The sequence below is a fragment of the Anopheles stephensi genome, chromosome 2 (assembly GCF_013141755.1).
Source record: "Anopheles stephensi strain Indian chromosome 2, UCI_ANSTEP_V1.0, whole genome shotgun sequence".
Lineage (NCBI taxonomy): Eukaryota > Metazoa > Arthropoda > Insecta > Diptera > Culicidae > Anopheles > Anopheles stephensi.
Window position 1 is genome coordinate 9,836,329 of NC_050202.1, and position 26,126 is coordinate 9,862,454.

At 41.3% G+C, this 26,126-nt stretch overlaps 1 protein-coding gene across 1 annotated transcript; it reads right to left on the reverse strand.

Annotated features, from left to right (window-relative positions):
* Positions 1-11,009: 11,009 nt before the first annotated feature.
* On the reverse strand, positions 11,010-13,556 carry LOC118503850. Its single transcript, XM_036037561.1, has 4 exons — positions 12,990-13,556; positions 11,822-12,854; positions 11,551-11,752; positions 11,010-11,447 (listed from the first exon to the last, which is right to left on the reverse strand). Exons 2-4 carry the CDS (start codon positions 12,655-12,657, stop codon positions 11,208-11,210), a joined length of 1,278 nt encoding a protein of 425 aa, XP_035893454.1. The 5' UTR covers positions 12,658-12,854; positions 12,990-13,556; the 3' UTR covers positions 11,010-11,207.
* Between the last annotated feature and the right edge of the window lie 12,570 nt (positions 13,557-26,126).

The following is a 26,126-nucleotide window of genomic DNA, read 5'->3' on the forward strand; positions in this document are numbered from 1 at the left end:
GGGCGAAGGTGGCACATGACAAGACTGCAACATCAGTTAACTTCAGGCAACTTAACTCAGATAATATCAAAATAGTAGCACATAATTTCACCTGTATTTAAAATAAAAACAACGTTAACAGCTTAGTAATCATTCAGCGTTTAGCTGAATACTCCATACAGACACCGAAACCCGCTGTCATTAGTGTTGAATATGCTTATACACGCCAATTACGACCTTCTCCGAAAATGATGGAGACATTTGAAGTGGTTCGGGATGTGGATAATGAAAAGGAGGACTAAAGTGTCAACTCGATTCAGGAGAAGAGAGCTGATGAATGTGAATTGAGCAGTACAGGGAAGATGTTCACGGAATTCCTGCCATAGAAGGCGGAATCTTACAGTATAGGGCCGAAAGTGCAATATGATTCTGGTGAAGAAATTCAGCAATTGGACCTCTAGGATCGGTTTAGTTGATACGCAGGAAACGCTATCGGTACGAAGAAATTTACATGCGTTGAAGTAAGCCTAGGCATCTACTAGCCTTGACGATGGAGGCATGTACATACTGCTTGAGCAATGGTTTTGAACCTAATCATACAATGATATGCTTAAGGATGTCTAGACCAACATCTTCAAAGATAAAGTTGTGTGTGGTCGAAGAACATTAGCAGGTAACGGAGGCGGTGCCGCACTTAGAGGTTCCAAGAACGAAATGAGTTTGGGAACTTCTTTTTCTTTAGAATTACAACCTTCAGAAGATTCGGTCTGCGATTATTGGCTTTCTTGATATCATGTTACCTTGATAGCCAGTCCTGCGTGGGGCGATCCGGTGGCCAAGGCGATAACGGCGCCAATAACATGGAAGGACCGGAGTTCAAATCCCATCCAGACCGCGCCTCTCCATACGCAGGACTGACTACTTTGCTGCAGATAAAATCAAGTCACAGAAAGCCAGACACGGACACGGCCGAGACCTCTCGAGTCTAGTCCTACCGTGCAAAGTCCTGCGCCCCTATCGACGCTGCTACGCTGGAGTGGATCGAGAAAACATCAATTCTAAAAGTGATAGGGAAGCACATTCTATAGTCATCTGTCATGTGTCAATTGAAATCTGAGAAAGTTGCCATGAGTATGATAGCTTTGATGTATAAATTTGAAGGGGTTTCCTTTGAACTTTACAACCCGTTTTTTTTTTCTTCTAAAGACCCACTTTTTGTGTGGTTTTCATGCAATGCTCTTGTTCGCTTTATGGCTCTCCCGAACAAACATCACGGTCAAGGTATCGTCATTGGAAGCTCATGCGCATCACTGATTTAGTACAGCGATAGTTTCGCGGTAGTTCGTTTTCGATGTACACACTGCCTGGGGAGAAATAAGCTTGAAGTACCGAAATGAATGGAGCTCACGAAAACCATGTTCACCACAGCTGCTTCATGTGTTCTCATTCAAGCACGTGTTTCAAACTTTGGGTGCATATGTATGCCCTTAACAAACATGGACCAGAAAAAAAAACCGTCACCAGGATGATAGCGATGCTTATAATCCCCATGCACAGGAACAGCATCATCGTACCACTTTTTAATTTGCTGTGACAAGTTTGTCAATCACCATCTCTCACTTCGAAGCGTTCGGAATGGCTTTACCATTCATAGTTGTCGGTGTGTGGGTGTGTACGCTTGAAACCCCTTCGTACAGTGGATGGAGTGGTCGCTGTGGTTGAACCATTCACTACATCTTCCATGGACGGAGGTTTCGATGTGGTTTTGTCACACATCGTGCCGAGGGTGAATAGGTTCTGCTGGTGCAGGTATTTTTGCTTTACCGGATGAAAAGGTGAACCCCCCATTTGTGTGCTGGTGGTTGTGGCACAATGGTGGTCCTTTCGGCCGTTTCCGATTTACGGTTCATTGAGCTACTACAATTTGGAACGACTCAGTGGAGGTGTTGGCAGTTGGCATTATGGATGAAGGATCCAAACTGTACCTTTTTTTTGTGGAAGGGACTTGTGTCAAGAAGACTGAGGTTGACCCTTTTTGTCACGCTTTGGAGAGTTAACACTTGTTGGGTGAGAAAGAGCATTTACGATTTAGGGTGAATTTAAAACAGTTGTATAAATATCTTTACAATATTACTGAAAATGTAGATTTAAAGGTAAAGTCTGCATCTAATTTCTATGTAATAAATATTGATGTGGTGGAATTGCGTCATTCCTATTATCTTTCCGCTTTAAAATGATCAGCAAATAACGGACTGGAGATAAAGTGATTGCAACTATCTTGTAATAAATCTGCTTTCCTTTATTTGCTACTATCAAGCGGAATCTATCAAATTGATATCTATCAGCAAACTAAGTATCTACTTCTAGTTTCAATGCGTACCACATTCTGCTGATGCGAGAGACGTTCGATAAAAGAGGGCAATCTCCTGAAGGTACGAAACGCACAATCGGCTGAAATAAAGCTAACCCCACATAGACGATAGCATCCATCATTCTAAATCGAACTGGACTGGCTTTTTATTGATTTCTCTCTAGAATCTTGGGCACGGTCTGGAGCACTATTTTAAGTGAGCTTTCTTCCGCCTGCCGAGGTAAATGTGTTTGTGGCGAAGATGGCGACCATGTAAGGGCAGAAGAAATAAAAATCCGTCTAAGAGGATATAAAAATAGAGCTATCGAGATGTGGACGTGATGGCGGTGGAGTGAAGCCAGAGCTGCCCGGTTGGATAATTACATTTCCTTCATCAAAAGTTGAACGCAGTTTGATATGCTTACGGACTAGGTTTATGGGAAAGCAATACGCTTGATGGAACCAAAGGGTGCACAAATAATCGAGGCAACAGTTTCTGAAGAGATTGGAAAATGAAACTGTACAAAGAAATGATCTAACTTTCATCAAGAGGAATTTTGTGTTTGCTTATCATCTAGCAAATGTAGTAAGATATTCGTCTTCTTCTTCTTTCTTGGCCTGACGACCTCTGAGGTGATGCCTACCATTTGTGGCTTACTAGACTTATTGATACCGTATAGTCAGTTGGATAGTCAGTACACACTATGGGGGAACGGCTCAGAACAGACTTGAACCCCGATCCTGTGTCAGTGTATTCTTTGGTTTAAATTCTCGAGCGGATAAATAGAAATAATGCTTAAAATAGGCAAATTACAACAAAAAACTCCTACGAAATATTTTCAGCCACAAACTTAACGCAACCCGATTGCACGCAGAATAATGCGATGGAAATTTACAACTCTATCAGCACCGATGCTTCACTGGCACCACCGTGGAGGAGTGTCACTTTTTGCCGCCATGTTAAATTGAGCAGGAATTCAATCGCATCACCACCCGTCGCTGCCACCTCGCTTCCCCCGCACGCTGACAGGAGGTCAGATAAATGTCAACGATAATTGGAAATGAAATTTTCAATAAGCGGCAAGAACCGTTGGATCCGCGAACGGGCGCGCGGGCCAAACAGGGCCCACGCTTATTATTCCGTACTCGTGCCATAATTTGACGTTGTAGTGAATGCAAAATGGCGGGAAAAAGATGTGTGCAAAAGGGCGATAAGCGTATTGTGCCGAGTTGTGTTCGCGAGATTCGTTTCGCGTCGCGAGGATGATGTTTTCCGGGAGGAAGCGATTCTGCTTCAGAGCGCTGTCCAAGCCGAGGGTTGCTGAATGTAATAGAAAAAAAGTTTTTAAACATAGATGTAGAGAGGATCAAGGATTTTGACACATACTCTGAAATTTGAGGAACAAAGCTTCTTTATGTCTGCGTTTAGTACATTAAATATTCCTCCTGATAGTGTAATTCTCACCAAGTACAAGTCCTGTCAGAGCGAACATCCAATTGTTGTGGTAAACATTTTTCTGCCCCTATACGGATCCTTCACACGTAATAGCTTTCAATGTAAGTAATAAATATTCTGATCATCAGCAGAAAATCCTGTGTAAGATATTGTTCAGTACCTCTCGCCATTGTTAAGCCAGATCGATCGCATCGAAGAAATCCATCATCGAGAGAACACACACACACACTTGACGAGCATTGAATACTGAATCATATGCGGTCGGTGCCGCCGGTACACATTACACCTCATCGGACATGGATGCTACACATCGGACGCATCGAACCAACGCATAATATCTACCGTAATGTGCTTATCGTACCGGAGAATTCCTTCGAGCGACCCGCTGCCTGTAATGGAAATTCACCGAAGATTTACTTACCTGACACAAAAAGGGAAGTCGGCGCACTCGGCGGTCGGTCGGAAGAAAACAAGCGAAAGCGAGCAGACTAGCGGGTGGAATATATTTATAATCGGATCACGCCTTACGTATCCCCCCCCCCCCCCTCCCATGCTTGGTGGAGAGTTTTCGTCTTTTGCCTGTCTTCGGCGGAATTGCGGATGCTTGCGGCACAAAAGTGCAGATCACGAGTACACGAGTGCAAGATGAGCAACGGCTGATTCGTGTAAGCAAACGTTTGGCGGAAGATGGTACACGATGAACGGTCAGAAGACGGTGTTTGATGCTCAATTTTGGTGCTGGAACAATGGAAACATGAAGACTTGTGTGTGTAGCTTGTTGCATGGGAGCAGCTTCCTTGTGCGAGTAAGTTATCATGTAGAATGGAATGGAGGAAAATGATGCGTTCGGGGAGAATTTTAAAGCATTATGAATTGCACGTAAGAGATTGTCTCCGTTTTAATGCGCTTTAGAGGAGATGAGAAAGACACTGCTTACTGAGCTATTTCGAGTTACAAGTCGAGTTAATTCGAAGCATCAGTCTAATTCCCCAGCGAAGAAATTGAAGATTGTGGAGCACCTATGGACAAACTGCTTTAACTGATTTAGTATCAACAATAATGGATGATAGATAGATAGAGAAAAACATCATATTTGGTAGCTTTATTGTTCTGCTTCTGAGGCCCATGCATCGGATCATCTGTTAACAAATTTGGGAGAATACTGATCATATAAGGACATTGCTTTATAAAAATCACAATTGAAGTCATCCATGTTTAGGCGGAAGATTTTCACTAAAAATGGAAGGAGGCCTCGTGACAATCATTTTTCTGACTTTTAGCGCATCAGGAGATTCTAAGCACCGCTTGCCAGGACCTTCCCCAACAATATTAAGGACAAGATGGAGACTATCTCATTACGAGTAAATGAGTCAAAGAAGTCGTCTGCAAGTCTTTTTGACGCTATAGGCCTCGTCGACTTTTCTTGGACTTCACACTGCTAGAAACTCTCCTGAATTTCGCTTCTCAACTAAACTAGATCAACTCAACCGTATTCAGGTTAAACAAAAATAAAAAAATAAAATCTTGAGCAGCATATCTCAACAGATCAATATACATTAAATGCTTCGCAAGTGCTTCTCACGTGCTTTAAGTCTGGTATTCGGCACGCCTCTCCAAGGTATCTTTTTTGGGCTCTCAGAATTGCAATCCTAGCCGCAATTTGAAGCATTCTGAGGCACTGCATTCCCAAAATCAATTAAAGTTTTTAGCGGAAATGGGTGCCAACACGGGGAACACATTGGAACATTGTGAACCGTCACCCCTTCAAGTACGACCGTTTCAAGTGGGCCTGGAAACTCGACGCTCGAGTGTTTGCCTCAGCACCGCCGCATACAACCAGCCAAATGCATCACGAGCTGAAGAATTTGCTTGCATATGGGGAAACGTGATTCTGATTGAATTTAACCACTTGTGAAGCAATTTTATTTTTTCCCAGAAGACTACGTTCGGAAACGTGATTTACATCGGTGTGGTGGATGATATTTTGATGCTTCATTCAAATGGATGAGTCGATGGGGAACCACTGACATATGAAGGTACAGAAATCAATATCGGGGGTTTTTCGTTAATAAAGTAAACATTTTCTGAGTTTAACAAGTTCAATCGAAAACATATTAAAGCTAGGAGGGGGGTACATTGCAGGAAGCCGTAACCTTTACTGCTCCATAAACGCATAAAACATGGCTTTTTAATCGTGCTTTCGAGTGGTGCCTCTCAACGTACAAGTGCTTCTGCCGGATGACAGCGGTGCTTATGTCTGGGCCGTGCTTTATAAAGAGCGTTTTCACTTGCGAAGGGATGTAATTGACAAAAATTGTATAACGAGTAGGGCGGAGCGAGAAATTTGAAGGGAGAACGAGGTTAGAGAGGTGGAGCATCGGAGAGTTGAAGTATGTGTCGTGTCAATGCGTATGAATACAGCTTTTTGGTTTAGAATAATTTAGTAATTGAATATTTAACAACCCAGAACGAACGTTTGATGTTTTTGTTCAACGGGAAAAAAAATCCAGCACGTACAACGAGGAAAGGAGGTTAAATAAGTCCATAAAAATATATCCCATTGGAGGTTAGCTTTATGTGTATTTTAAAACTCTCTTAAAGTTCCAGTCACTAACTTCATTTAATGAAATTAAATTCTTTACTGGACATATTTTCTTAATGGCGCTCTGTTACAAACCTACCAGCACTTCAATTAAACGAGAGCAAGGTGCAAAGTTCATTAGAAAGATTACATCCGAGATGAAAGTGGTGGTTGTTGTTATCAACTCTGAGCAATTTTAGCTGAATGTGTAATCCGTTTGCTACCGTGGTGACGAGATACAAAATCTTCAGAAATTTAATTACTTTGCAAGAATGTCCTGATGGTCAACGCTTCTCAGGAGACACAGCACTCTCTCCCGCTCGTGTACTCTCTTACTCAGACGTAGACCAGTGTGATAAAACATTAATAGAATTGAAATACTGCTTGCAGTAGTAGACGATACTGGTAAAAAAGTAAACCGTAGCAAACCATGTCGCTCAGAAGGCAAAAACATAAATCCAACCACTTCAAGAGTCAGTTGTGGCACAAATTGGAGCACAAATTGACATCGCTCACCCCTTTTACGGGTGGGGAAATTTGATAAAATAGCTGTCAACCCAGAAGCGTTAGGATCAGGAGCGGATCAGGAACGAAAAATGGTGTCAAAAAAGCGCGCTCAACCTTTCTTAATAATGTTGGAGCGATAAGAAATTGTTATCATAACACGAACTTTTATCTTTTCTGACCTTTTTTGTAGGGGGCCCATTTGTTGCTTGTTGAAATGGTTTCCCTTCTTAGACACGACGATGAGGAATAAATATTAGGTTTGTGTCTTTTATGCCAGAAAAAAATATTCTTTTACCACGTGTTAAGCATAAATTTTGTGGAAGTTGATAATTTATTTGCGTACTGAAAATTTTTTTAGTCCGAGATAAGGGTTCATTTGTGGAATAAACTGTTTGCGTGTCGTGCATTATAATTTGAAGTACGTTACCTTACTCTCAGCTCAAAACTCAACTCTTCTTCATAGTCGTCTTTTACTGAACGCTGTAACTTGAAATTACTTACCCCTAAAAGCTAGATATAATATCCTACGCACTGCTACTTAACGATCAAGAATGGGATTTGAAACCAGTACATTCGTGTTAGCGACCGACAATGCTACCAATGCGTCACATGGTCGTTCCCGATAGAAATCTGTTATACCTCGAATATCAACTTCGCTCGAAGCACACTTTTGCAATCATGAATCTCATCTCATTAAAGCTTGAAGAATCTATTGTCGCACAGAACCAACAGACGGATGCCTATTACGAAAGACATCGCAGTAAATTAACGTCTCATTATTTCATTCAACATTCAACCATTCCTTCGGGTGTTTTTGTCCGGAGCAAATATGCTACCCTTACTTAAGCTCGATACTACTTTTAACGACATCAAGCCATCTTCTGGTGTGTGTGTGTGTCTACACAGAGGACAAATGTATCGCTTTTATCGCAGTCACAGTCCTCATCAAGTGAGCCATCAGCAAACGAGCATGCTTTGAAGATGTGCGAAAATTGTTCGAGATCTAGTTAAGCTCTCGACAAAACTACCACACACTCTGTACGCGCTATTTGCGTTCGATTTTCCGCAGCTTGCATGTGCTGTAAGGTTTCTTTGCCGATTTTCTCGTTCGAGCAGCGATCGAAGCTAATGTGGAAGCCACCGGTGTCGATTGAATTCCAATCGCAAACATCACATCGCTGCTAATTGCCGTCGAGTGCACGTATACACTCGTACACCAGCTCGTTAATACTTCTTGGAAGGTTCTTCCACTCGGGGAAAAGTGCATCGGTATCGGTTGATTTAAGCTTCTTACGCTGTTTGAAGTGTTTGGGGAGAAATACTTGAAAGAGGTGGAGTCGTTCGATGGTGAAATGTATGGAATTATCATTGTACTGTACGTTCGTTTCTTCTATACGTTTAAATGTAGTACGTAATGGTAGCATTTAACATTCTTTTTCACATTCCTTCTCTTATTGTGAATCCTGTCTGTTTGACCTCGGTAGATCGTAAAGTATAAGCCAAAGCGTAGTTAATAATTTACGACAAATATGCCAATTGAATGAAGTTTGGACACTTGGAATGAAGGCAGGACACTTTTGTTCCAATAATCTCTAGGTAAAACATAATCATCTACATTTATGTTATGAAGTATTCATACACAAGCACAATAGTAAATTCTGAAGCAGGTTCACCAAAGCGTTCCGATGAAAATGTATGTTTGCAACAGATGTCCTGCAGCCTCTACCGGCAATAATCGCAACTATGGAACTCGCAGCACTATTGCATTTAGTACAGGTAATTGGTATTGCTTTTCAACGATTTAACCAAGGAAAGGTGGCTGGGGTAAAGCTCTCGAGAAATGAAATGAAATCAGAGGTGAGTTCAAAGCTCGGATGACACTAGTTGGTTGGCAGACAGCGACCTTGAGTAACGTCGGTGTCCATGTTGTGTTCAGTGTTGACTTTTGACTCGTGAGGAGGATGAGTTCGTAGCTGTTGCCATCTATATGTCCAACCACACTGTGTGCAGAGCAGTATTAGCATTACGATTACCTAGTAGAGCCTTTGGTGGTGTCTTGCCAATCTCCAAATCTTTGTGGTTTTGAACCGGTTGGTCTTTTGGTAAGCTTATGCTTTGTATTAGAGCCACAGATAAAAGTTTATTATCTAGGAGCTGGCATGACTTACAGTAGATGGTCCTCAGAATTCCCACCTCCTAATCTTGGATGGATATATCGTTCTAGCTCTTCTCTATCGCTTGGCTAAAACGCATCGGTTGTACTAGAATCTTCCAAAGTAGTCCTTAAAAGTCCTCAAAAGTTTGTGGCCTTGGATTTATGATTTTCTTGACTCGGGAATCAGTTCAGACACTCGGGAGAACGATCTGGATAAGGTCTCCCTATTGCCATAATCATTCACAGTTCAAAAAGACGAATTACATTACTTTTATTGCGTCACAATACAGTATGTGATTTGTACCAATTGAATCAATTGTCCCTTCGTGACAAGTTTGCATCGGCACAAATCGATCCTAATTGTTGGTCGGTTTGCTTTCTGCCAAGGGATGGAAACCTTTCAAGGCCGAACGGTTTTTCCTTCTGTCCCATATCAACTTTGCTCGCTTCCATTGAGTCCTACGGTGTAAGCATAAATGACGATAATGATAGCAAACTGTCTGCTCAGCTGAATGTGTACGTGATTCGGTGATTCGTTTCACATATTCCCTTCGTACAGGTGTTCAATAGAGCATGGATAGGGTAGGTGAAGCTGGACAGGACACAGGATAGATGTAGACGACAATAGAACGATGAGCAATCAATAAATGGGACGACATACTTCGGTGATAGTAAAAAAGGAAAGAAGTATTCTCTTATCGAGTCACTGTGTCGAGAGTGATTTGCAGATATTTATGTTTGTAAAAGGATCCACAAAGAGTATCCTCTTGTATGAGTTGGTTGGAGAGTTGTATAGAGACTCGAAGTCACTAGACTTAATTCGTCTCTTAAATGTCTCTTACAAAATATTTCCATCACCATTATCTTACATTCAAACAAGTATCATCTTATCTTAAAGAGCTCTTTTTTCTACTGTTGCCTTGATCACTTTATCCTTCTCGGTTGTTCCGCTGGCATGTCAAAGAAAAGGGGCAAAACAACATCTTATCTTTCATCGCTGTCAACAGGTTTTGGTCACTTTTTTGCTCGCCGCCACCATCATCATCATCAAACAATCGAGACGTCCAAAATTTTGGCTCGCGTTTTTCGTCGACACTTTCCGAAGCAATATCAATTTCCTGCCCTGGCGCTCCATTTTCACACGGTTTTTCTCTGCTTTCCTTTCCCTGAGCGGGGGAAAAAAGCACAACCAATTCAGATTCGGCGCACTTGTGTAGTACACACTTGACGACCCTTCCCCTTCCACGTTGGCCACAGAGAGATGGCCAGTCACAGATCTAGATCTTGTGTAGCGAGCGCAGGCACGAAAGACAGCACGGCTTACGAAAGCACCAAACGAGGCAGAAAATTATAAATTCCTGGGTAAATATTTGAATTCAATTACTAAGCATCGTAGGCTTAAATTGTTTGTGCTACTACACTGTTGCGTTCGTTCGCATTGCTGTTGGTTGAAGCAGTCTCCGCTCTGTTGAGATGGTGTCCGAAAATATATACTGTCCGTCCGTCAGACGGAATGTGATGGGAAATATTTCGTCTGACCATTGCGAAGGACCATTTAATGGCCGAATGGAACAATTCTTCGTATCAGTATGTGTGTGTGTACCAAGGTTGTCGACCTCTTTGGGTTGAAGGAGCCAAGTAAATTGATGCTAGACAATTTGATATTTATTTGTTAAAGTGCAAACGTAGGCATTTTTGATGGGTAAACTCTTGGCTAAGGAATCCATACGACAGCGGTAGGATGAGGATATGCTCAATCACTGGAATATTGTATTTAAATTTATGGTCTGTCGAGTAAAATTGGGATATGGGTCTCGAACGTTACTAGGCGCAATATATTTTAATTGAGTTAAATTGTGGATTAAAGTCCTTTCTGTCCAAGGACGATAAAGCCGATGAAAGGTTCTACGGTACATAATATCTTTGCTTGTGGAGGCTATTGTAGATACTGTAGCAAGATACTCTCTCTCTCTCTCTCTCTCTCTCTCTATGAAGTCGCTTTTTCTAAGCAAAAAAGCATATAAAAGATATCTGCAGAAACTTTCTTTTAATGCAATTACACCGTGCACTTTGTGCCATCAAGCATGGTCAGCAATTAACAAACGCATGCATCAAGTTACACTGACCGTGTTTTTACAACCAACAAGGGTAGTAAAGTAAGAGCATCGTAATGCTTTGCCTAGTTTTGAAGCTGCAACATAAACGTTAGCATCGAATAGCTCTTCTGCATCAGTTCCGCGAAACTGTGCATCGAGATTTCACCGTGCGCACCGTAACTGAACCTTAACGATTGCTGTGACTGAAGAATTACCAGCAGAATCGTACGCCGAACGCTGCGGTACTCGTGACGGTAACGGACGGAAAATCGCAACAGTCTAGGCCAATCGAAATTATACAGGATCGTTCCAATCTGTCGATTCTGTCGATTAGAAGCAACAAAAAAAAGTGAAGGCAACATTGTGAGCTATTTGCATTTCTAATGCATACGGCAATGCCGCAGCATGCATTATTCAGGCGCTTACCAAATCGTTCAAATCTTCCACTCCCCGGCAGAGCAGTAACGATTCGAGGATGAGAAATGAGGCAAACAGTACGTACGCCATACTGTAGCCGGTGAAACCTTCGAAGGAAACGACGAAAAACGAGTCCGCTATCAGGCCGAACGTGCAGTAGTACTGCAGAAACGCAAACGGTGCTACAATCGATCGAAAGATACGTAGATTTCTGTAAAGAGATGTGTGAAGTACGTTAGCACATGGGAGGAAATCACATGCCGCCGATGGTACACAGTACTCTAGCAGCTCCACATGCCGTTTGATGCGTATCGTTAGCTCGGCCTGAAGTTTGTTCCAGCAGGCCCTTTCGGTTTGATCCTGGTCCATTGTATCGATTCGCTCCTGATCTGGCAGAAGCGTTTCTTCTAGCTGCCGAAACGATCTTGCCAACAGTTCCATCTCAAGTCGAAAGACTGCCAGCAGCATATAGAATCCGATAAAGGACAGCACGTAGATAATGCCCCAGCAAGCGGTCACCATTCCGTACACAATCTGTACCGCCGGTCCGCCCAACACGCGTCCATTGTACTGGAACATAAACTCGGGCCGTGTTAATAGAAGGCGAGCGAGAAAACACAACGATTCCACTGTGATGGCCGAGATGAGCACTACCAGGAAGCGATTGTTGTGGCGATAGAGTTGGGAGCGCTGATCCTGTGCCCACTGATCCTCGTTCAGATAGGTGCGATCGTTTAGAAATGCTTGCAGCTTGCGTATCGTTGGGTAGTTCAGTTCGACCAGTACTAGCCGCAGTAAGGCACCGCTGCAAAGTCCGAGCGCACCAAGCACGTTAGCCGACGCGGTACTGTACTCCCAGTTGCTGAACGTCCAGTAGGTTTTGTAGCAGTAGGAAAGATAGGACAGCAGGTAGAACGTGCGGTACACCGTCCAGAGCAGCTTTTTCCACGTCCACCGTGTGTTGGGGCTGTGGTAGTGGAGCGCAAACACGGTACCGAAGGTGTTGAGAAGATTGAAATAATCTACCGTGCTGGTGAAGGTGAAGAATTTGTCCCAGTACTTGCGTACCAGCGGTTTTCCAGGAATGCGTTCCGGCACCATGGCGCGCTTTGCCATGCTTGCCCGCGTTGCGAACTTGAGTGTAAATCATGGTGAATGTTTGTTTTATATAGCAAACGCTTGTGACGACGGAGTAAAGGGAACGATAAAAGACGAGAGCTTTCTTGTGGTGCAGCAGTTGTTTATGACAGCGCCTGTTGTTTTTCTTCTCTTGCCCGAACGATTAAAGGGTAAAGATCAAAGTGACAGGGGATCTGTAATTAATCGGTCCAGAGGAATGAAGGTCGTTTTAAAACGATGTATAGTTAATGACATTCTTGAGTGGTTTTGCCGGATGTGTGTGTGTATGTTTGCATGGAGAATCGTTAATGCAGTATTAGGTGTATTACCATTCTCTAGCGGAAAAAAACTCCCCAACAAACGTTGTCACTCCATATGGAGAACGTATAGTAATTATTGCTTGAAGCGAGAGAAGTCCAGTTGATGTTTTTTTTTTCGCTGCCAAACGTCAACAACCTTATCTGTCGAAGTGGTGATGCGGAGCTTATCTCGTAGAAATGCATGTAGAAAAAAGGAGCTTCAGCAACATGGAAATCCTAAATTGAACATTTTGAATCAAACAGAAAAAATAATATGATTGTTTAATTATAGGTTTCCTAAGCTATTTCTGAAAACTTTTGATTCAATTGGGGATTGAAAGGTAAAAAATGAAAATTTTTGCTAATTTTATGAAAAAAAAATTGGTATAATATTTGAACTCTTACTGCTTCATTATTGTTATGCTCACCAGAAGCACCGAAATATGCAGAGCATTTTCATTAGACTTTTGTCTCAGTTCATCAGGGGCAGATTTCTCAATATTATTTTTCATTATATTTTCTTTTTGCATTTTGATTTTAATAGCTCAAACTCATTTTTTAAAACTTTTAAAACTTTTTTTTAAACTTATTTTTTAATATTTTTAATAATATTTTAATAATTCAAGCGCTTCCCTTACTTACTTACTTATCAGACGCTACAACCGCGGTCTTGGCCTGCTGCAACAATCCTCGATACCGCTCACGGTTCAGCGCCGTCGTCTGCCAATCAGTTATCCCGGCCGTTCTGGCGGACGCATCAACGCCATCACTCCATCTCAATTTGGGCCTGCCACGCCTCCTCTGTCCGTGTGGACGGCCTAAAAGGACTTTACGGGCTGGGTTGTTCGGTGTCATTCTCATGACGTGATCAGCCCACCGGAGCCTGGCGAGTCTAATGCGCTGTACGATAGTGAGATCATCGTACAGCTCGTAGAGCTCGTCCTTGTAGCGGCTCCTCCATTGTCCTTCCACACAAAAGGGGCCAAAAATCCTTCTGAGCATCTTCCTCTCGAACGCGGCTAAGAGGGCTTCGTCAGTTTTGGACAGATTTGTGTTCTGTACAAATGTTCTGTACAGTCCCAGTTTCGTCCGTCGCGACAGGTATTTGGAGTGGAGAAGTGAAAAGAAATGACTCCAAAAACATTAAAAAAAATGGTTTAAAACAAAATAATCCATTAGAATCTATTTTAATCTGAGCTGCTTTTAAAAAAATGATGTTTCATTTTGTATTGGCAATGAAAATGTTATAATATAAGTTCCAGTTTAGATAAAAATTCTAGTCCAATTGGACTCCTATACTATCGGTTTCGTGTTTTCGAGAGTTTTTCTCTAACAACCGAGATCGACAATAGACATCCGTTTCTGGCCTTCACGGTTTTCTAGTTTTTCTAACTTACTTTACGATTTTAATCACATTTCCAGGAAGAAGTTATTAATCTTCAATAGGAAAAGTAAACTAGAACCGGTTTGTTCATAAATCACAACGCCACGCGTATCACAGCTGTCTAGTGCAGTTGATCTTTTACGAATTGCTCTCCGCTGATGATTGGCATGTCCCCGTACAAAGCTGACACCAGGCAGCAGCTGCTGCTGCTTCTACTGCTGTACACCATCGTGCATCGTTTCGCCGTAAACGAAACACGGGAGTGTGTTTGATGTTTTGAACATGTAGTACTGGTGCATAAAAAGCATAACGGCGTGATAGGAGGCGCACAAAAGCATTAAAATAAAACTAACCAGTTCGACCTTCAAACGAGGCTAGTTCCGGGAACCTTTTCAACATTGTCAAATCCAGATACGATTGACAAGTATACTGGTGATGAATGAAATAGGCACATAATGCGTGTCTTTTTTTTTTAAATGCCTACACACGTGCGTTAAATTTTATGGTTTAAAAGATCCTGTGGTGATAACAAGGAACCCATGTGAAGAAAATAAGAAACTTTATTCTATAAATTTGTCATGTGTGTACTTGTTTATTATATAAAGAAATATTCTTGCTTTTATGTGTTTTTAAAAAGATGCAAGCTGTTCAAAGTAAAGTCAAGCAAAAAGATTTTTTTTATTTATTCATAAAATATCAGTCATAAAATATGTTTTTATTAAAAAAAAAAAATTTTACTTCAATAATATAAATGACACAATATCCAAGCATATTACCAATTCTCGTACCGAAACACATACGTCAAAATAAAGTATAATGTTTTTCCCGCGACTGTCAACCGTGATTGAGTAAGTGATTGTACCAAATCTGACACGCCGCTTCTAACTATGACAGGTCGACCAAAACAGGCACAAGAAATATCAGGCAGCGGACAAACTTTTGACAATCAAGTAGAAAAATATCATTCACACCAACCACTCGCTATTTTCGTGGAACCGTCGTGAAACGGTTAGACAAGCAGTTGACTTCATCTGCTCGGCTACATCAAATTTGGCGTGAATTGTGTAGCCTTTAAGTTTATTTCGCCCTGATGACTGCCTGTCATTGTCACTTTGCTTTGAAGGCAGGCATTTTTCTACGGAGTCGTTACGTTCCATTGGTTGGAAGTATTTTCTGCGGGCAGACATGTTCTTTTCGCCGATGGTTTTTCTCCATCGCCAAAGCTCTCTGATACAGCTGTTTTGGGTGGTTTGAGGTTGAAGGTGTCAAATATGTTCCGAAATAAACCACAGGAAAAAGAATCCACCATTGACGGTGATGTTTCAGATTGCGTCGACGTCAGGACGCACCCGATTCAAGGTGTTAGGCTGCTGCTGATTCAATAAACATACCTTTCCGGGCATCACGACCGGGCCCGGCGGTGGGAATAGAATTTCATGGCAATTCGATTTGCTGCTTGAACCGTGTATGTAGAGCACGGCTCTGTAACGTCGTAGGAAGCTTGGCCTGTTTTTTATAGTTTAACATGAAGTTGATGAAGCAAAAAAAAAAACACGGAATAGCAAACCCACTTATCCGGATTCCTCACATCGATCGTAATGTGATAAGCGAAGCATAAGCTATTTCGTAAACCTCAAACCCTCTTCGAACTGGTTTCCGGAATATTGATGGTTGCTAGCAGCAATCGGAATTCGCCTCATTCGGCATCCGCCCGGTGGCGATGACTGTGGTGCCGGCAAAATAGTTGAATTAGAGTGTAAAACTGTTGCCAACGGGTTTGGTTTGAACGCTTGTGGTAACACAAACATACACACACGAAAAGAAAAAACTAGTTTCCATAATGAATTATTAAACTGCAACACATGCAAAAAGGAAGGCGAGCACAACACGCTGGGGCAATATTTTGTGAACCGCAAAAGTAATTTCAAACTCATGTACACTTCTCACAGCGACAGCTGCGTTGTGGTGCAGTTGTGGGTTTTTGCAGAAATTTCGATTTCGAAAATGGTGTGTTTTTCTTTCTTCCAATTTAATGTATGCATCGTGTAAAAGCTGGTACTACTAACACGTGCAACATGTTTGGTGAAGAGCTATTTTTTAAAACTTATAGAGCGCCACCTAAACCAGCTGGTACAGCAAGCAAGCCAAGGAGGATGCTTACAAACTTGACGGACTGCTAGTTTTTTTTTTTTTTTACATTTTGTACCTCAAACAATATTTAAAAAACAATAAATATTCAAATAAAAATCGTTCAAAATATGTTTTTTTTTTATTTTAAGGTCAACATTTTGGTGTAGCAAACCGGCTTGCTGATTGATTCTCAGAAATCATTTTCTCGCAATGATGCCACTTCTGTGCAAATGCGGATGATGCTGCACACAATGGGTGGGCCCAGTGAAAGGATAGAGTTAAATTTTAAATCCAAATTGGATCCTTTATTAAATTTCTATTACCGTGGCAGCTGAACCGTATGATAAAATCATCCCAAATAACATGGTACTGGCGCAAGCGAGTGAATGGATGAACAGCGCACTGTAGTTTGTCGAAGCACGCTTTGAGAATCGAGCTCGAAATGTTCTTGGAACGTTTATATAAAACGAGGAAAAAAAATCCCATTGCGTTGTTGGTACAGCGTGTTAACAATTTTTTCGTAATCACATATGGGATCAAACTGACAATCTAATTTTAACATCTATTTTGTTGCGCCCTGTGACATCGCGCATTGTGGAAGAAGAAAAAAAAACAACAATTTGAATTGATTAAAAGCTTTTTCCTGAGAACCCGTTGCTTTCGATGCTATTATGATGAAATACCAGGCGTCTCCATCGGACGGATCACCGGTTTGTGATGCGTATTAGTGAAAGGCGCATAATTGAATTATAATTTTGTGCACACGAAATGTAATTAATTTTGGCAGCTGGTTTCCTTTATTGTTTGCATTTGATCTGCTGTTTTGTGCACGTGAGGACCGGTCTCGACCGTACAGCTATGCTAAAAGTAATCCATTTTTTGAAATATTTTTCAAGCAAAAAAGGCTTAAATTGATATTAATTGCAAGGAAAGGATCCCTTAAAACTAAAATGAGATTAGGTTAATGGGAAAAACTTGTGAAATTCAATTGTTTCTGATAAACCACCAGGCGCCTCCATCACTTGTTCATTTATTTGAAATTTCAAATATAAAAATAATTATCAAAAATTGTTTTTATTTTAAATCACAAATTCCAACTAAAGAGCTCTTAGCATCATTTTACGTCCAAGATAAATCTAGAAGCGTGTTTTTCTTTGCTAAAAACGTCCTAGAGTCTTTCAACGACAGCCAGTTCGCTATGGACGTTGTCCATACACTACCAACCTTTTCAAACTGCACGCATTTCGCTAGCTTTGTAGTTCATTTCCACAAACCAACACGTGAGCTGTTCATCGTGAAAAAGCTATTCATCCACCTCTCCAGTACACCGGATCACACTTGGACCAGTCGACGCAAAAGCGTTTTAGTACAAGCTTTTTTCCGCGTTCACTCGAAGGTGCATCTGGCTACGATTCATTTCGATTGCTCTTGGGTGAGTGAGTGTGTGGTGTATGTTTTATTCGTTCAATTAGTTTCATTTCGTTGCGTTGTGGCCGTGTTTTGTGGGCTGGACTGGTATGTAGATTTTATTTTTAACACATCTAAAAGAATACCAAAGCGCGGAGTGCAAAGGCATGCAACGGCACGCATCAACCATAACAAAGGCGAAGGCAGGTTAAGTTGCGGTTCGTTGTGATGGTATATTAATGCTAGTTGTTGATGCTTTTTTGTTTGGCTTTATTATTTTGCAACGGATACGCGGGACGCATCGTTTGATGCTTCAAAAAGTGTGTGACGTTGTGTCATGCTGGTGTTAACCCAGTTTTGCTCTTTTAATTGCTTTATTTTTGAAAAGGAATAAAAGAAAAAAATATTACTTATGCACATCATGTTTTCCTTTCAAAAGTGCATTTACACTGAACATCAAAAGTTTTCTTTTTCTTTCTACGTTTACCCACTCTAAGCTTTTAACTGTGCATTGCCATTGCGAACGATTTATTTAACACAAAACTCACCAACCACACCGTCCACCAACTGAAAACCGAAAAAAAAACACTGAAGAATCATTATCATTTCAACCATAAAATCGCGGTTTTTACGGTCCGCGTAGTCGTAAATAATCGGCAAAAGTTCATTAGGTATTGATTAATAGTCTGCAATTGAGCTAATTGGCCTTTGTTAGACGAACCGTTCAATACCGACCACGTTTCAAATCGGGCTGAAAATAGTATCAATCTTTCCCTTGACGGTGGCCGATAGCAGCATATCATGGTTCAGTTTCGTTCGCACCGTTAAGAGTACGCCGTTGCCGAAATCTCTGGAGCGAAAAATAAATGTACAATCAATCGCAAACATGGTTTGATTTATGCTCGGTTTGATTCGGCAGGAAGTCATTATTTGAATGAGATGTTCATTGGTGATTTAAGGGATTGATTCAAGCGAAAACCTTTTGTTTTGACAATAGCCCGTCTGGTGCAATCGGTGTTTCGTGCCCAAGGAGTAGAAGGAAAGCAATGGTTTGAGCTTGATTGACGATTTACTTACTGATTAGTGTGCCTTTGGAGCGTGGCTGAGAGTAGCTATCGCGCACGGTACTTGTGCAATGAGTATAATTATAGGTTTTAATAACTTAATTACGTGTTTAGTAATGAGAAAAGCCACACCAACCTTACTGTACTAAAAAATGTGATACCAGTTACAAGGTGAGAAGTATGGCAAAGTTGGAAAGCACTTGGAAGATTGAGTTGGAAGCAGAGTAAATATCAGGATTAAGTACAGGTTTGGTGCAGTAATTAATCGAATTAGCTCATCTCTTTAAATTAAAGGTTCTTAATTAAAAGAGCACCTCATGATGGTAGCGAGCTTTAATGTGCCATGTCATAATTTGTTGCTTCAAACCGAAGTTCTTATGTATGCGAGCTTTGCGATAAGATGCTTTGAAATTTTGAAATGCAAAACAGGCTACTATTTACTCACAAGTCACATCATTCTATCCACATTGTTCACTTAAATATAACAATCTATATTATATTTTTCTTGACTTTTATGATTTAGGTATGTACAGTCCGTATAACATTCAATAATATTTGTTTTAAAATAGTTGTATATAAGTTTTTTCAAATACTGTTTTAACTGAAAATAAACATCAAGGCACACTAAGGAAATCGTCATCGCTTAAGCGCCAAATTTGACGATTGTTCTATCAAGAACGACAGTTGTTTAAATAAAGTGGACATGAGTTCTAAAATGACGTGACTTAATCAGATGGCCCAACATAAGGACAAATTTTAATAGTTGGTGAAATATTCCATCAAATTGGACTTGATACCTTCATTGCTTTGACAGTTAAAATTGTGGTAACATATGTGTTAAAGAATCAGTGTGCCAGTTTTAACCTGCAAACTTGTATATCTTGTCTTTTGGTAAACCTTTAAAGAAGAATTACCTCAAAATTACACTACACCTAACGTGTTTAAAATTCTGTAAATGATTTGTAAGTATTCAAAGTTTCACCAGCCCTCAGCGCTGAAACGACACGCTTTTGATTCTGATTCTCCTATTTAAAACCAACTTTAGACGGTGACATCAGCGAGTAGGTAATATCAACAACAGGGTCTCCCGCCGCCACCAACCATCAACAAATAGTCCAATGGTGGTCATCATTTTGCAATCTTCCACAACCTTTAGGCTAGTTGTGGAAGCATCCGCAAGCAAATCTTTCCACAGCATAGTTGCTTGAGGCCTAGTTGGTTCCGCAAGCGGCCACATGGGAGGGCTTCTTTGTGCTGCCACAGTTTTGCCTACATTCGCAAATGCTTCGTTTAAGCGGTACACACCGTATCGATATTCGTCGAGCTGGGCAAACCACTCGGAGGAAAGGTTCGCCACTGCCCGGACGATGATGACTTTACATAAACTTGCTTTGTTGATACCGTTCGTGCACAGTAGAGGGAGGAGGCTTGTACTGGGCGTCCCATTCTTTGGTGACGGTTAACCATAAGATATTTCAACATCCAGCGGCTCGCTCGGGCTGAAGTAGTGTAGATCCCTTTTTCTGGGTCGTAAAATTCATGCTTGGACGGCTAGCAAAATAAAGACATTCGGGTAGAAGCGACCTCATCGGCCCGCCCCGTAGAAAATCGCCACCAACGTCGTCCTGGGCTTGGTCCGACAAATGACCAACACAAGATCAACACGAGCAGAACAAGGAAAAAGATGAAAACTATCCGGCGGCATCCTTCCCTGCAACTTTTGCACAAATAGTGCTTTTTTCAAGGGCAATCAACTTCTTGCAACGCCTTAAGGGATTGTATGGGTAAGCTCCAAACTGCTGCTGCCATTCTGCTTACTCATGCAGCCCGTTCGTTCGTTCTGGATGGGTCGGTTGACAAAGTATGATCCCGGCTCGGAAGAAAATCATTATCCACAATCCACACCCGACCGATTGGCCACCGGCGCCGGTCCCGACCGAGAGAGCTGTGTGGTGTGCGGGTGTGGTTTTTGTGTGTTGGTCCATAAATTTTGGGTCCCCAAATAGGAGAAATCCACTCGAAACGGATGGGTGCTTGAGCGTGTAGTAACATTATTGTGATCTTTTAATCTTTGGTTTGCAAATATTTCCGAACCAGAATGAAGTGTGTCTGGATGTCTGTGTGTGTGTGTGTGTGTGTGTCCTTTTTGTCTTTTGAGATGGGTTGGTGTGAAACTTCTTTCGGTGTTTGTTTATCAAGTATACCCATTCACGGGGATACCTCTGCTGAGATTGCTTGATTAATAATTGAAAAGCTGTTTTTGCTAATCGCTCTTATCGGCGTCATCTGGTCAGAAGGAAATGGGCAGCCGTCCGACTGGTCACATCACCGTGCCCGTGAGCTGAGCTGAGTGAAAATGGATCGACAAGCACCAAGAAAAATGTCCCACTTGATGGACGTACCGGTTCAACGTAATGTCACAGGTTTTTAATTGCTTGACCCATTTTTCCGGGACACGGCGATACGTGAAGTTCAGGAAACTAAACCAACATGCATTCACCGGCGAATGGTACCTGTTCGGAAAATGAAGTACATTCTGGTACAAAGTTGGTCATTACATGGTCATCTTGAAGGTATGCAATGAAGGGTTGGAGAAGCGTAAAGGAAATGGGGATATTGAAATTATGATGGTAAAACTTCATTTTCTCTTGACTTAGACGTATCGAAGTTGCCTTGTGGCAAGGGTGTCCTCTAGTCTCTTGTCTAACCTCAGGCCTATTCAGAGGTTTGTAATAATTATTACAGAAAAAAAATCTCAATGCTTTGAAATCTTATACATACTCAAACTTTTACAAAGTTTTATTAAGAATATTTTAAATTAAGAATATTGAAGACTTTATATTACTTTATTTACTTTTAAAAATTGTTGTAAACTGTTCATGCATTAGGTGACGGTTAGTGTTGTGACAAGTAATTCTATTTAAAGAGGCAAATGCAGCTGGTCGCTAATATGTTACAGATCAGGCCTCCTAGTAGCTCCGGGCTCACTGAAGGCAAAGGGCTTGAAGATAGCGAATAGAAATACCTGATGAGATCGAAGAATTACGTCGTGAGGACGAAGAGTTCTTCTAGAAGATAAGTTCGAGAAGAGTGCGAATAGCGCACTCAACCTCAACTATTGAGGTGAGTTCTTCTTGTAGCCCTCAAGCTCAATGCCCAAAACTAGTGACAATAACTCATGCTACAGAAAGTATTATCATATGAAAGAATCGTAGATGATGAATTTCATTATTTAATATTGAAATATTAAATTCCAAGCAAACGAAAATGCCAGGCAGCTTCATTTCTAAGTGAATTTCACCATACCTCTTGCAGCTAGACGAATTAAATAAGTTTGCTTCAAGTGTCCAACTGGCAAGCAGCAGCAATTGAAAGATGATTTAAACTTGTTGACTTTAAACTTTTGCCCCGATTTTCTTTGAAAGCACCTTTTCTTTTTTGTTCAGTTCTCCTGTCAAACCCATATCAGCAACAGTGTCTTAAACCCTTGAGCCCTTTTGTTCTATGAGCCGAGCCAGTGCAATTTGATGCCTTTGCAAAAGTTAGAAATGGTGAATGGTATGAGTGGATGAGTGACAGTAGACAAAAAAATCGATTTTTGAAGTTTCATTGACCTTGGGATTAGATGTTTGACTCGAGACATGTTGCAGACACGGCATGCAGAAATGCCTATAGCAATCACTCCTGTGGAGAATCGAATATTTTAGATAAAAGAACAGTTTTGTGAAAATATATGGTATTAGTGATATAAGACTTGTGACATTGTCACCTACCTCTAAGTTATACATGGTGCTATCGATCTTGGCCGAAATTTATACCAACTCTCCAAGTGGATTTCTCGGCCCCGAGAACGAGCGACCGTTAGAATCGCTCCAAAATAAGTAATGTCCTTTGCGAAATGAATAATTCATTTGTCCGGGTCCGAGTCTTGCGTTCCGATTCGATCCGCTATCGGACCTAGTTTGTTAGCCGTCGAACGCACCGGCCTTCTGCGGTGTGGTAAGAAGGCCACAAACAAACATTTGCATTCGATGTTGAAGCGGACTTGGGCATTCCCGCACAAGCAGTAGGAAGGAGAAAAAATAAGTCCGATAAATGACTGTAACGAATGGTTTTGGCCGTGGTTTACAAATCTAGCAAAGTAAGTGTAAATGTTACGGTTGTCATTCAACCGCAGCAGAGCGCGCGTCAAGCATTATTCAATCACTTCCTAGACGAATGTTCCGAACAATCCGAACGCAGACATTCCGAACTAAACTGGGGCTGTGTGTGTGTGTTCGTTCCGTGTGAAAACGAAGCGGAAGCAACATCACACCGACTGACACTCGTGGAAAAATAATCTCCAAGGCACATTAATCATTCGGCCGGCACCGTAGAAAAACGGTTGCGAATAAAACACGCATTTGCCGAATTGGTCGAGCATCGTTTGCGAATGGAATTGAGGTTTTTCGGGAGCAGATTTACATGCATTGAGATGCGTGTCCCAGTCACGGAAGCCGAATCCTCGAGGTGGCATAAAATTAAATTAATGATGGTGCGCTGTGTGCTGGGGCGATTTTGTGAAAAAGTTAAGTGACTTCAATCAATTTTGGAAATCTTTCATGTCGGTTCAAAATATGATAAAAACTAACCAAGCGTAATGCAACGTGTCCACTTCAAAACTCGCTTGCCAGCATTATTGTTAGCATTTCGCGGAAACTGGACTCATCGCCAGACCCATCGCCAGACACTTCAACTAGCTCAAGAAGCATCATTTATCGGTCGAATGGTACGCCCAAACCGAACGCGTAAAAGAAGCTCCATTAAACGGTGGGTAGAAAATCATTATAAATCATGCTTTATTGTAAGGTTCACTCGATTGATTGTAACGATCATTGGTCTCAAGGAGGCACGTGAGAAGAGCGAAAAAAAGGGAACTAAACTCTTAGAGCAAACATTCAGCGGAGGTCCAATCGAACATTCTATATTTCTTCACTCTGAATGGCATGGATGAATGTCGCATTATTTGCGGAAAGAAATATCCGTTTCGATTTTTCGCATCCCTTCTGCTGCTCCTTCTGGCTGCGCAGCGTTTTATTGGTGAATGTTGCGATCGATGAATAAATATGAATGATTTCCACCGGGAAATTTGAGTGAAGTGTACGTGTCCAGGAATTCCCACAACCAATATTGAACGCGGGATAGCCAAGTAATGTAAAGGAATTCAGTAAGATGCATTTTTTTTTGTCTGTCTATTTTTCCGGTGAAGTGTTCTCGCTGGAAGTGGTCCGTACGTAAGGAGTTACTTGTAAGAAAAACACGTTTAACAGATCTTTTTGCATAGAGTTGGCATAGAAAAACCGTTAAATTTTGATGGCAATTAAAAAGGTTAGTTGAGTATACGACAAGCATAGTAGATGATGTACCAATAAAAATGTCTGCCCAAATAAAGGCCATAACTCGGAAGGGTAAACCCATGAAGACGTGCTAAAACATAAATTTATAGGCAATAGTAGTTTATTCTATCGAGTTCCGCATTTGGTCAGTTTTTGTTTTCATTTGACTGAGAGTGACTTTTTGATGTTACAGTAAATAATAAAACTTTGAAAAATCCTGTAAAAAAATAGATCCCTGCGATACTGTTATGTGTCCTGGACATAGACTTTTTGATGGCAAATGATAAATTGGCAACGTTTGCTTAGCAGCTCCTAGTTTATTTTTCGGTGACCGTACCGGCCCTTGACCGGACACATTTAACGACCCATGTGATGGTGGGCTTAACGATTTTACCACCCTTAACAGACCGAGCTAGCAGCCGAGTGTGAGCTATAGGATGTTAATTTATTCATCCCAACGGAAACGTCACATGCGTCACATGCGGTCCCGGTGAGGTTGTTGTCACCGGGCGGAACATTTTCAACACCAGGCGGTGCGGATGGTTGTTGAATTTAATAAGATAAATCACCTTATCAAACCATCCTCTCCAATAGTGATGGGGTCGGGTCGGGTCAGTCGCGTGGATGGGAGTCAAAGTTTTGAAACAACACCCACTGGGCTCATTCGAACTGATTGAGATATTCTAGCGACAGCTTTTCATATTGTGTCCTAGAATTAACATTTTTTTGATAAATTTACATCAAGAAATAAAAAAACAGTTACATGCCCCAGGTTAAACTAACTTAGACTATAGCCGGCAAATAGATCGATACCAGCGATATCGGTACTGCCATAAACCCGAAGCTGAAAGGCCTCAGTACCCGTTTATCTACCGGCGAAACAGGGCGAATTTCTATCGGAACGGTAAACCGTAAAGCTAATGTTTGTCATACAAAATGGTGCCCTCGTGTTCACAAACACCATAAACACATCCGCCGGAAGGGGTCGCGTTTGTCAGCTGCTGTTCTAACTATTGTGCGGAGCATTTATGACTTATTTTTTTCATTTATTCATATGCAATCAAAGCGGCGAGACCAACTTGTACTTGGTGTGAAGGAGTGGGTATTTGCTTAGAAAATGGATATGCCGGTGGAAGTGTATATGTGCGACATTTTTATGAGTAATAAACACAGCTTTGTAGCGTATTAGCGCAATAACGTGTGGGTACTCCATTGTATGTGTTTATCTTTCGTATTTAGTTGATTCTAGGCTTTAGCAGGTACAGGTACCTGCTGTACACCCTTCAAATATTGAGCGATTGAATGTGTTAGCTATTTTGCCATACGTCATAAATTTTGGAATAAAAAAAAACAGGACTTAAATGGCTTGCAGTATCTGTTGAAAAGCTGACAGCATAGTAAATGGTTTCCGATATGGGTTAAGCGACATCAAGCATCAACAGGTTCATCAGCATAAGCTAATGAGAATTTATTGACCGGAGAACCCCATTAGAATTGCAATGTCAATTAACATCATGTCTGGCTGAAAGCTTTTGCAATTATTACATCTACTTCATCTTCATTTCGTGACCGAACGACCTCTTAGGTCATACCTGTCATATCTGGCTTACTAAACTTATTGATCCGCATAGTTGGATAGTCAGTCCTCACTATGGGAGACCCGCATTAATAATATATCCATCATAATATATCCATTTATAAAAGGCAATTGTACAACCTTTGAAATTGAAGTTAATGTGTACTTAAATGTCTTATTTGTTTTGGTTAAGTGTTAATCTTTTTTTTCGTACTTTTGTTGGTGGATTCT

Coding starts and splice junctions, on each gene's coding strand:
- LOC118503850 (XM_036037561.1), bottom strand. CDS start 12,657: ATGGCAAAGCGCGCCATGGTGCCGGAACGCATTCCTGGAAAACCGCTG. Junction 11,753..11,821: donor CGGCATGTGGAGCTGCTAGA/GTACTGTGTACC, acceptor ATCTCTTTACAG/AAATCTACGTATCTTTCGAT. Junction 11,448..11,550: donor TGGAAGATTTGAACGATTTG/GTAAGCGCCTGA, acceptor TCTAATCGACAG/AATCGACAGATTGGAACGAT.